The sequence below is a fragment of the Bombus vancouverensis genome, chromosome 3 (genome assembly GCF_051014615.1).
Source record: "Bombus vancouverensis nearcticus chromosome 3, iyBomVanc1_principal, whole genome shotgun sequence".
Lineage (NCBI taxonomy): Eukaryota > Metazoa > Arthropoda > Insecta > Hymenoptera > Apidae > Bombus > Bombus vancouverensis.
Window position 1 is genome coordinate 13235056 of NC_134913.1, and position 12886 is coordinate 13247941.

Consider the following 12886-nt stretch of genomic DNA (forward strand, 5'->3'; position numbering starts at 1 on the left):
AGGGTAGAATATTTGCACGTCCGTCAGTGGTAACTTGGCAGGCTTAATCGGCTTTCGGCCGATTCCTAAAGTACACAATGAATTGCATCACGGCGCCGCTGGCCGGCCGTGTAATCCTCGTGGCGGCAATTTATATTAATTAGCCCATTCGCCCGAACCATTCGTGTTCAACATAAATTAGCGGGGCTAATGATGAATGTCAGGTATAAACGTAACATTATGCGGCCACGCGCTGCTGTGTACGAGTGTGTCGTCCCAACTAACCCGGTGTTCACCAGGTAGAGAAGCTCGTGCTGCTCGATATATACGTCGCGCGGTCATACATAACGCCATAGCCCCCTTTGTATGCGCGTACATACGTTTTGGCGTGAAATCAACGTGACACTTGCCTATCGTGATTACAACTTGACAACGTATGCAACGCGCGTCTCTGACTTTACGTGCACTCGTTCGTGATATTTCGGCAATTTTGCGTTTTTAATAATTGTATATGTTTCTTTTTTTGCTAAGAGGAAAGAAAGTTGATCGAGTTAATTCTTATATACGATTGTAGCTTTGTTCTATCGAAGTTTAAGGTTCACGTACGCGTACAATTTATGTCCTCGAATAATCTTGCCCGCGTTACGTTTATAGGTCCTTCTGTTTATAGTTTGTAGGTTATCCTTATACTTTCATCGATTTGTAATAATCATAATGGAATCGAATTTGCTAGTTTATAATTCGAAGGAGCACTTACTGTGTATCCTTCGATTATAAAATTAGTAGGCTTGAAATTTTAATTATCTGTTATCTGTATCCATTATTTATTTTGATTGTCAATAGTAATATATTTTACTATTCGTGTATACTACTACGTAAGTTTCCTATTTACAAATAATTCGCGCTTTAATACCTATCGCTTGAAAAAAATCTTATCGATTTAATCTATCAGAAAGGAAACAATCCGAAGCCATAGAGTTTCTTAAGTATCAAAATAATTCTACCACTATCAACAGTAGCAAGCGCCAGTTTTGTTATCGCGTATTGTCTCTGAAAAATCAGTGTTCGTGGAGCATTCGGCGAGCAATTCGCGCGCAGTGTAATCACATACGTACAAATTCATACGCTTAGTTGCTCGTATTCGTGCACCCAGCGTCCGCTGAAGCTGCACAATTTCTTTCCCAAAGGACAATTCGCCCATTTACACGTCCACTGTAACTCGATAATCGATCGCCAGTAGCCTTCAAAGATGGTAAATTCACAGGTGGATGAAAATCGCGACAAATCGAATAACCAGTCAGGGCACGAGGATGACATAACGAGTCGTCGGACGGTTCTTGTTCTTAGCTGTGCGTCACGGAAGGGGTGGATTTTGCACCCATTGCGCTCGTGTTTCACCGTAGGCGTCGAACTCGCTACACGACCCGCATACCGGCGTTTGAGTCTGTGTCTTTGTAAGCCACCTATAGACTGGTTGATCCCGTTCCAGTTAGGTGCATCGGACCAAAGGGAGGAAGCTCGTGCTGAAAAGTAAGAACTGGAAACGGGCGGGAAGGGTTCGTTGCAATCAAGCGCGGACGCGGACTTTGGGGATGCTTCTCCGTTTTCTCACGGTCTGCATTATCTTCTCAGAACTGTGTGTTGCCTCTCCAACTCCTCTCTTCGTCTCTGCTGAGACGAGGCCAGACGAGGTAACGAAGGAGGCGGAAGATCGTCCCCGTTCTTCCCTTCCTTCTTCCCCTTTTTCCACCTTCTCTCCGTCTCTCTCTCTCTCTTTTTCTTTTCCTCTGATCTTCCTCGTTGCAACCTTTCTCTCTTTCTTCTCTTCGACGGCCGCCTTCATCCGTCCTTTCAGCGTGGCCCTGTATCTTGGCTGAAATCACTATTGATCGCCTCTGTAAAATAGCGGTTGAGCTTAGCCGATGTACGGTGGCGGATTATTCCTGGATTTCCTCGGGGCGCGTGTGTGCGCGCGCGTGTACCACGTTAGGATTGATAAGAATCATGGGAGAAAGGAGGTTTTAAGTTTGAATCGGGGGGATAAGTATCCTCCTGGCTTACCGTTAGCGATGCCTGTTTGCCCGCCCCTGCAATTGAAGCTATGTAGAAGCTTTAATGGATCAGCCTTGATTGCACTAATGGTAATTGTGTTTATTATATGAGCCGTTTGGAAGTTGAAGCGATCAATTCAACTGTTTGCTAATTGAAGTACGCGATTAATATCCAATTCTCAAGAAACGTACGCCTTACTTCGGTAAGTTCATTCGTCTGGAAAAGAGCAACGTAAGCGATAGTAAATTCCAGGGTAAATTTAATAAAACAGTGTTCGTAACGTCATCGCTTTTCTGTACCTTTGAATCTATGGAGTCGATCGGTATGGCTCCTGAACGACTCGCGCGAACACCACAGTTGAAAAATATGACAATTATACGTGAAAAAGCTATTTTAAAATTCAATATATATATTACAACATATTGTCAATCAATTCTATTAGGTTGTCCGGAAAATTGAAAATCGATTCAACGACCCGTTTAATTACGAGTGGCGTTATATAATAATACAACGATAATTATCAATTCCTAGTAATTAGCGGGGTATCATTAGTAGCCTTATAACGACGGAAGAGAAAAATCTCATTAAGGAAATTACAAATAATTCTACACGAAGCGAAGCTACGCAATCTGAAACATCATCGTACCTGAAAACCTCGATTTATTTCCACGGGATACGATACAATTAATTACCTTCTTTTTTTTTATTGTCAAGGAAAATCCTAACCTGCAGAAAGCTAATCAGAAATCCTGGTAAAACGTTGAAATGTTACGAACGTTCCGATTTTCGACGGCGCGGCGGGCAAACTGGAGTTTGCCTAGCATCTTGGTGACATCTTAAAGCCCTCATTAGTGTAGCTCGTCACCTTCGATAGGTAAACGGGGTGAGAGAGAATTAGCCACGTCAATATTTGCGGTGCAATCAAGCCGCTTCGACTCGGCGTGTCCCCGTCGTCGATGTCGTCGTCGTCGTCGTCGTCGTCGTTTCGCTTCTCGGTGGCCCCCGACACTGCCACTGATTGTAATCCACACTGCTCTGACCGGTTTGCCGCTGTGTTGTTGCTGTTGTCTTTTCTCATTTTCCCGACTCGTTCACCTGATACGTACACATGGTCGTGCTACCCTCTGAGATCCCTCTATCCGTTCTGACGTTTGGTCGTGGTCCAATCAGACGTTTTCGTGACGACGGCAGTTTCTTGCCGAACACGTTAAAACGGCTAGTTAGCTTTACCAAATGTTTACGCGGCCTTGCACCGATATAATTTTCGCGTTTGATCTTGCGACCGGTTGTTTGAAGAACATTGCCTGCTAAATGTGTGTACTATGGCAATTTGGACGATTAATTATGATCACGTTTGATTGTGGGTTCGAGATCTTGACGTATAGTAAATTGTTACTTGGACGTGATTAACGATAGTTGGGGCACTGTTGGTTTAAAATGTTAAAAATGCCATGTTCAGTGTAAATATTTAATCATTCCACGACGCGGTAAAGTTTTTATGACTGTTATTAGAAAAGAACTTGGATAACAGTAACTACGTGATAATTGATATAAATCTTCATAAACATAATAATAGACTTTCTAAGGATGTTCGATGAATAAAACGTGAAAAAGACTTACGTTCCATATAGTAAAAGTATACCGTAATAATACATATTGTTTTATCCGTTTCCCTATAAAGCTTATAAGAAATAATTAAATTATTTAAAATTCTAATCAAAAGATATCCCAACCAATAGATATCATATTATTTTATGAAGGACACCACTTTGAACGTTGGAGCAAATTCCGAGCAATATACACAAATCCAAGCTACGATACCGCTTTAAATCTCGCATCTTTATCGCTTCTATCTTCAAACTTAACGCGATATTTCAACGAAAAGATACCTTAACTTTCTGAACTGTAGAAACTTTCACCGCAGATTACAGAACGAGTTCTGCAATGATCGCTTCGCCAACGACATACCAAAGTTCAATACCAATTATCATAACGGTCTTTGTAACTCAGCCTCGATCGTATCATTGCCATCGAATTTATTAATTCTGTCAAACGAAAGGTCTGCCTGCATAAAGATTCTACCAGGAAACTAGAACGTAGCATTGAAATCAGTTATCTGGCAGAAAGGGGAATACCGTGAGTTTAATAGGCCATACAGAGTCCCGATAAAACTCGTCGCTAGCCGTTTGTACTTCTTATATCTGACAAATCTTCCGGCGTTTGTCACCGATAAGGAAGAATCGAGGAGCCGGAGGCGAGGAGAATCGAGACGATCGAAACGCGCAAGATGGTCAGCTAAGGCTGTAAGGAAAGGCGGGGCGAGGGTCGAAGGAAAATCGATGGAAGAAATAGCGGAATTAAGCTTTTTCGAAAGTTGCACGTGCGAAAGCTGCGGCACGGAGGGATACGAATCGCGTGTCGTTTGGTAAACGAGGGCGAAACGGTCGGGAAAGCAGGTGGCTCGTGATGGCAAAAGGGTTGCGCTACGTTCCCAGTGAAAGGAACGACGTGGAACGAGAATAGGGAGGGCGGACGAACGCGTGACAGTGTCACAAATTGAAAGTGTCCAGACGAGCTCTGCTATTTCCTCGAGCTCCTGCTCGATCTTCGTGTCCTTCGCGTAACACGATCGCAAAATTTTTCACGAAAAGCGATCGCTTCGATTCTCCTTCGCGACGGTCACGTTTGAATTTAACTTGCTAGTTTTCGTACCAGGAGTCGAAGAGTTTACGCAGAAGCTTATTTCGTTCGTGTTTTTGCTTTTATCAATTTTTTGGAGATCTTTTCAGGATTTTTAAATTTTCAAGAGATTCGAATCTTTTTTAGTATTTGGAACGATAGGCAATTGTCTGGTAATCGATTTTTGGCTAACAGACAAGCAAACATCTGCGAATAAACCGGATCGTGTGATCTGATATAGAAATATTTTTATGGTTCGAGCGATAGAAATATTTTTAATTTAGTTGGAAATTATTGACTATCGTATGAATTCTCATGGATTAAGTTAAGTAGGTGATTGGTGAGATTGAATTTTTAGAATTTTCTGATAGTTTTTTTTTCTGGCGCACCTTATAAACACGTAAACCTTGCACCGCGAGGCAAGTTTCCTAAGTCTTGAGTGAAAATTTTTAGAAGTGAAATTTAAAGCGAAAAAGTTAGGTCCAGAGGAGGTGAATTGCTGTCAGCGTAAAAAATTTGCAAAAAATTCCATAATGCTGCTAAGTATGTAATTTGAAACTTTTGACTAGCAGCGTTATGTTTCATACTTCGTATCGTCTACAACCTGTCCAATTAACTATAAGTGACAAGATAAAACAATTCTTTCAAAACGCGTTTACATAGTTACTTTTTTTTACTAATTCTATAAATATGAAAAAGGTTACTTATACTTAGTCAATTAACGACAATTAACCAGTGCAACGTTACGTACAGCCAAGATCGAGCGTTAATGCAATTGGCAAGAAGTTTCAGCGAGTAATCACCACGATTATCTCTAATCGAAGAACTTTAGTATTTATTTATTTCATTCTAATTTATCGTTATATTAAAAACATGCTTCTACGCGTATAGAAAGAGTAAACCGCAAATTATTTGGCTATTACGATGCATGTTGTTATAAAAGGAGATCGCGATAAAGCCGGAAAACACTGATAGGCGTCACGAGAAGGATAAAAAACGACCGAAGGAAGGGAAATTACGATGTCGACAGGAATCGGTAGAAGTCTAGCGAGTCCTGTTCATCGGTCGGTCGCGTACATGCGATTGTTTTCCCTGGACTGTGTTCTTTACGCTCGTTAATTCGATCGCGATCCGTTAATTGCAGTTCATGGAAGTAGAAACGAAGTTGGTGGAGTTAACGGCTGGTCTGCATCGTGCACCGATCAGCCCTCGTGGCTCGATAACGTTGGCGAGAATAATGGTCAGGATGGTGCGATCAGGTAAATAAAACAGGGTCTCGTGGCTGTCGTGCAATCCTCGGACAATTCCCATTCGCACACACACACCGCTCTCTGCTTCATTCTTCTCATCCACTTTCCTTCTTCCAAATATCTACTTTCACCTCAATCTCTATACCCTTTCCTCGCACCCCTTTCGAAAGCTTCTTTTTCATTCTTGGTTTTCATTCTCTGTCCGCTGTTCGCCCCCTCCTCGTCGTATCCTCTCGGCCTCTTTCTCTTGCGCTCTCAGCTAGTGGCGTGACGCATGGCCAGCATTTATAGCGCGAGATAGCACCGCCGGTTCTCGACAGCGCCGGCAGATTTATCCTCCACGGTTATTGGAGTTATACAAAGGATTTTTCCAACTGATCCCATAAAGTATCTGTGCCTGATGTCCTATTATTTACGCAGCCGGCTCGGATGCCACTGGCCCGCCACCACCCACCACGCCGCCCTGAATTTTTCTCGAGTACCGCGAATCTTTAAAGTACGACCGACTCGTTTCCAGTAATTCAACTAATCTCGTAAAGTCTGTTATGTACCTTTCGGGACTAAATTCCTGGTACGAACGAAATCAGGGCGATTCTATGACTCGAAATAAGCGGATACGAAAGAACAACGAAATTACTTTGGAAGCTTCGTTTTCGAGAAAATCGAGCTTGTCAACTCGTCAAGTGTGTTTGCATTTGGTTAGGTCTTAATTAGGGTGGAGTGAAAAATTGGCAGGAGATCGCTTCACACGCGAATAAAATGCAGAATAACAGTTTTTGTGTGCGTAATGATTAGGTAGACTGGAACATCAAATTCTTAGAAAGTAAATTATTAACATTTTCAAAAGCGAGTGTATTTATATTCCTATCTCCTATTATTATGAAATGAAATATCGAGCGCTACGTTCTAATAAATTATCAAGCTCGAATTTAATCGAAAATTAATACGCGAAGTAATTTTTAGATGGTTCCGCGTTTTTCTTAGTTACGTCGTTCTTAAAATCGTAATAAATCGAGTTGAAAGAACTCGGAATTGTAGGAAGTTGCAGACACGTATTACAAATGGAAAATATTCAAGGTGTACGAAAATAATTTATTCGGCATGGAACAGAATAAGCAAGCAATAAATAGTAATAACAAAGTTATAAAAATAATATCTACGGATTGCTTTCTTACTTCTTTGAAAAGAATATCTTGCCTGACGTAAATGGAGTGCAGGTTCTTGCGTTTTGTAAAAGCACTCTTTTTTGTTGAAATATGAATAATGTATCGCGAAGAAAACCTCTATGCACTATATACTGAAGCGCGAAGAAAAATTTCTGTTTTACATTGAACTTTACTTTCTATTTTTACATTGAAAGCAGAAAGCACGCGCTAGGATAAAGGTATTTCTTTCCTGTTCCTACGGCTTCTGAATGACATTCTCTTTCACAGTATAAATATAATGCAACCTCCTGTTCCCCGCAGTCTGTTGTCGTTGAAGAGGTAAATGATATGTACGAAGAAAAGTCTCTACATTTATTTTTGCATTATCGTATTCTTATCTCCTTCCAGAATTTAAGAAATAATATTTTTCTTGAAAATACAAGTGTTCCAATATAATACTCGTATCATATTCGTCTATTGGGACGTGGTAACGCGCACACAGTGGCGTGTTACGTTGGATACTTACAGAAATATTTTATGAACATATTACGTGTGTTGTACTGGTAAAAAACATTTAGAAATTTCGTTAACACGATAATGAAATGCGATCGTTACGATCGTATTCACGATGTTCGAAACAAACTTGACAATGTACGTAGAAATTACAAGATATTGAAAATACATACATTTTGCAAAATTGATATAAATTGCCCCTTTCGAAATAATATATTAGGTTGTCCGAAAAATGTATTTCTTACGCAAATGTGATTTTTACAACAGTGCATATTCATACAAACGTGAAACCAAATATGTGAAATGTCGCGGTGTTTATCTCGACATAACAAATTGGATCGTACGTAATTTGACAAAATAATATAAAACAAAAAACATTGTGCGTCTGTTATTTTCTCATAAAAAAAAAGAAACTTTTCGGACAACCTAATATTTAAACGAAAATTAATTTAATAAATATAATTATAATAAATAATATATTTAAAGAAAATAAAATTTTATTTTGCATATTTACGCAATATGAATTACTAATTCTAATACTAAGAAATACGTGTTTCTTCGTAAAATTTCCTGGTTTCCGGGGTTTCAAAAAATAATCCGCTTGCGAGAATACAAGTGTCCTCTCCGAACAAGAACCCTCTGTTTTAACCAGAAAAGACCCACGATCCTTTGTCCGGGGTAATCGATTCCTAACGAAAAAACCGTGTACGACACCCTGTAAGTGAAAGCTGTTCCTTCGTTTCTAGGACTCCGAAGGTGACACTCCCCTTCACGATGCGATCTCTAAGAAACGGGATGACATGTTGGCTCTGTTGTTGGACCATGCCGCAGACATCACCCTCACGAACAACAATGGCTTCAACGCTCTGCACCACGCTGCTCTTCGTGGAAACCCAAGGTAAGTAGCTCGCGTTTTCGATGCTTACGCTTTTGTCCGTGATACTGTGCGCCATGTTGAATGTCCCTGTCGGCGGTAGAATTTAACCGTCCGAACCGACCACTACCGAGAATAGAACGATAAAGGACTTTGCTCTAAACAGCCTGACAATTAAGAATAGCCGGCTGTATTTCTATAGCTCAAGACAGTCTCACTCTCTCTCTCTTGGCCATATTTTTTCGATTTTTACACAATAGGTGTTGGTATCACTGTTGGCGATGTTGAGCTGTATTTTCTCGTTACAAGCTGCATTTTCTTCCTGACAAATGATTCCAATGTATGGATTGACACGCGACGAAGAGATTTGAAAGTTTTGAAGTTACAAGGGTGAAGTTCTAACGACAGGGATGGAAGAAGAATTCATCAATTTCGTTTATGAATTTATACGTTTATGGGGAATGTGAAGGTCCAAGAATTCGCATAATACACGTAACAAAGATATATAAAATGCTTAAAGTATCTTTCGAACTTGTGACTGAATGTTTATTGGCAATTATTCGTTTACACATGATATCTAAATACATATGCACGTTATTTTGGCAAACTGATCGACATCGATTCGTGACAGTAAAACAACACTCGTGGCTGTGAGCGTAGTCTTGCCAGCGAACGAATCTTCGTGTAATATAGACGTTAGAATGTTGGAACGTTTCTCGTTCGAATGATTTTTGATTGGATGTTTGAGCGAATCCGGATTAAAGATTGAATGGAGTCTGCCTCGAATGTCGATTCGATGTGACGTTGTCATTCGCATAAATCCAAATTGTAAGGTATACAGCGACGTTAAATCGATATGTCAATGAGTATCTATGAATCTTCAACGAGGATTCAAGTAAATCCCGAGAAGGATTTTAAGGCGCCGTATCCAATCGCTCTTCGGCTTTGTTCTCTTGTTCGACAAATCATGAAAGAACGTCGAACCACAGGTGCTTCCGAGCTAGTTGTCTCTCGAAGTCTAATCGAGTCGGACATTCTGGCGAAGTACTGAGTTAATTTTACTCCAATTCTCAGCAGTCGCCGCCCTTCTGTTCAATTTCATCTGTTACAATCTCGAGGATCTTCGAGGTTTGCTCGCCTCTGTTACTTCGAGACGTTGATGGAGTTCTTGGAATGATAGCTGCTACCTCGGAATAATATCTACCTTCGATCAGGTTCTTGAAATATTATTTCCCCTTAAGAACATACTCCTCAATTCTTTAAACTTTGAATTATATCAGGAAAATAGTATGAAAATGCAAGGTCGTGAAAGGTAGGATTAATCTGGTAATAAACTGTCACAGGATAGAGAAAAATTTGGATGCTTGCGCTTACTTTAATCACACTTGCAAAGATATTTCCGGTACATTGTATTCAACGCTATAAACAACGAAGAAAATTTATCACGAGGTCTGGATTAAAAATTTTAAGCGGCTACTTCGTTACGGAAAAATATTAAATATTCCTCTTGAATATTACTTTAATCCCATTTATATTTAAATTTGTAATAGATTCTCATACATCTCACTCAACACTGGCAAGGATTACAAAAGTTTATTGCACAGTCATGTACATCCTTGTCTTTTGCTTAATAAACCGGAGTCAAGTTGTGCCATTGTTGAAGAACTCGAAAATCAGACCATCTCTCTTTCTCTTCCTCTCTTTCTCTCGCCAGTACTACACCCCTTCCCCTGTCACGTTTCATGCCCGTTTCCGGCCATGGAAAATGCAGACACCGGATGCGCATAGTAGTTCTGCAATCGCAATTACGAGGTACCTACTTTCAAGCTCTCGGTGTCAGCGATTCGCGCGTTACCACGCTCTCTGTTGCGATGTTGCTCGTCGAAATAACAGACAAATTTCTGTCGTCGAATGGAAAAAGCAATGGTTCAATGGTGCGAGAACTCGTAGAATGGTAGAAAGGAAACGATTATCGCGATGGCAGCTTTTGTTTCGGCGGACATCCGCGTCCTGGAATTGTCTCGTTATCAACGAGAATTTCGTTCGAAAATCTTTTTCCTTCGCTCCTTTCTACGTATATAAAATTATCGTACAGTTCCTCGCTTTGTAACTTTTTTTTCTACGCTCTTGTTTCAAATGTCCAATGTTTTTGTTACGCGTTAATTTACAATTTACATAATGAAGGTAGAATTTCAGGCAACTTGATGCTATATTATTTTTATTTATCCCTGTTACGCACGGAACTTTGTATTTTTGAAATTACTAATGGCCATTAAAAATTCTGCAGAAACCATTTTCACTCTCTATGGCTGTCTTTTTCGTTGCTCCTGAATAAACGAAATCAACGTTCATTATAGCTTTTTAGTACGCTGAAAGAATCAAGAACTAATGACTGTTACAATCGGATTATTGACATAAGCAATGTTATATAATTTCGAAGTGACAGAGAAGAGATTAACAGAGGATTAATGTTAGTATTTTAACGTAACGTTTCACTTTATTTACAGTAGGTCCATGTTTATGTAGCATAGAACGTACGATACACGGTGAAGTTTCATAATATATCAATCCCGTTAAATATTTAACATTACCTATTTTATTTTATTATAGGCGATATTCGTACTTCAATCATTACGAATCGTCGTTTACAAAGTCATTGCTAATTCAAGCGAATTATAAATTTGGCCCGCATTATGATAAAGCGAGGGAAAGTCACAGTGATCTAGATAGATAGTAAAATGTCAAGTTTGGATAGTGTAATTTCGAAACGTTCCAGCAAAAAAAAAAAAAACAATTTATGATCTTACGCTACTGTAAATAGAGCAATATTTGCTTTCATATCGAGTTGCCAGGTCGTGAAAAGCGAAAACAATGAACGTGCTTGGGCAAGTGAGACACGATGGCTCATAGCCGACTAACGCGTATAACGGTTCGTGAATTCCACTGTATTACGTTAATTGAATGCATCACGTCGACTCGATTCAATCTCTCGCGCCATAGTCGTTCCCATTTGTGCGAAGTTACCGAAAATACTGCAGCTACTTTTTCCCTTCAATACTCTAATATCTATATACTTCCAATCCTTTTAGGTATATTTTTACATATTCTGCACCATCAAACTTCCTATAAACGCATTAATATTCTATCTATCATCGTTCGTACGACTCCAAGCTTAAAAAAGAAGAATGTTTCATAGGAATATTTCACACCAAGCTGTAATCCATTACAGAAAGCTGTAACGTCAAATTACGAGTATATATTCCCATAGAAGCGAAATGTAGGTTGATCGTGGAACACAACTTGACCCAGAAGCGTAAGTGGTTAATCATTTTTCTTCATCAAAGAGCTCGCCAGGCGTTCGATTTCGAACAGTCGATCAAGTTAGTCGGCAGAAAAAAAAAAAAGAAGACGCTTGCACACCCATAGACGTGGATCCGCGGTGGATCTGCGGTTAGCTGGGGGTAGATTTCAAGGGGATGGTTTTCATGGTGCAAAGCCGGGGATAGAGGGTGTCTGCGAGACCGGGTTTTCGCATCCGCGTCTATCGCCTCCGGATATTACCTACCTTCGTTGCTTTTAAACCGGAGGGCGCTGATTACCGCGGGAAGATGTATGTGCCGCATCACCGACCGGAGGATGTATTTCAAAGGGAACCTATTACCCTGTTTTTCTATCCCGTTCTCTCCACTGCTCGCTCTCTTTTTCTCTTTCGTCTTTCCTGTCGACAACGGCTTCCATAGACCAGCCATCAGGTACCTGTATCTGCGTGAAAATCGAGCGTGACATTACGCAGAAACGCATTACCTGGCGCGAAACGAACCTGGAATTAGATTAGCGAATGATTTAAGATATCTGCACCGGGTCGTTCTTTAAGTAATTCCGTTTCTCATCCATTCTTCAGCGTGGAGAAATTGTTAACGAACGTGGCGAGCATGGTCATGGTCAATGTTTCCAAGTTTGGTGATTATCGGAGCTGAATTCTTGAGTGTACATCTTCCATATTCTCGAAGATGGTATCCTGCTGGGGGTAGCCATCCACATGAAAAATTAGAAAAATTTTTCAAATGTTCAGCTGGACGAATTGTAAAGTACAAATTAAATAATAATAAAAAAGAAAAAATCTTCCATATTGATTCATATGAGTCCTATGTAGAATACGCGTCGAGCTTTGGAAAAATGATAATATTTTCGAATAATTATTTCATCTCGCAATTCACGGTTAAAATTACATCGTACAAGGTGCGAGTGTAATGGATAATACGAACGACTTTCAATGTTAAAAGTAGTCTATTGTACCTTGAGGAAGTCGTGGAAAAGTGAGGAGCTAAACTGAACACCGAACTATCGTTTATTATAAGTTTTGTTTGGCGTGAAATTTTTCAAGTGATAGAAAC

The 12886-nt window shown here is 40.1% G+C and overlaps 1 protein-coding gene across 3 annotated transcripts in view; it reads left to right on the forward strand.

Annotated features, from left to right (window-relative positions):
* The window catches only part of LOC117153898 (mind bomb 1), a 345338-nt gene that overhangs the window by 73978 nt on the left and 258474 nt on the right, over positions 1-12886 (forward strand). For all 3 annotated transcript variants that reach the window (XM_076617152.1, XM_076617153.1, XM_076617154.1), the window contains exon 9: positions 8365-8516. In XM_076617152.1, coding sequence (XP_076473267.1) covers positions 8365-8516 — 152 coding nt within the window. The remainder of the gene's footprint in view (positions 1-8364; positions 8517-12886) is intronic.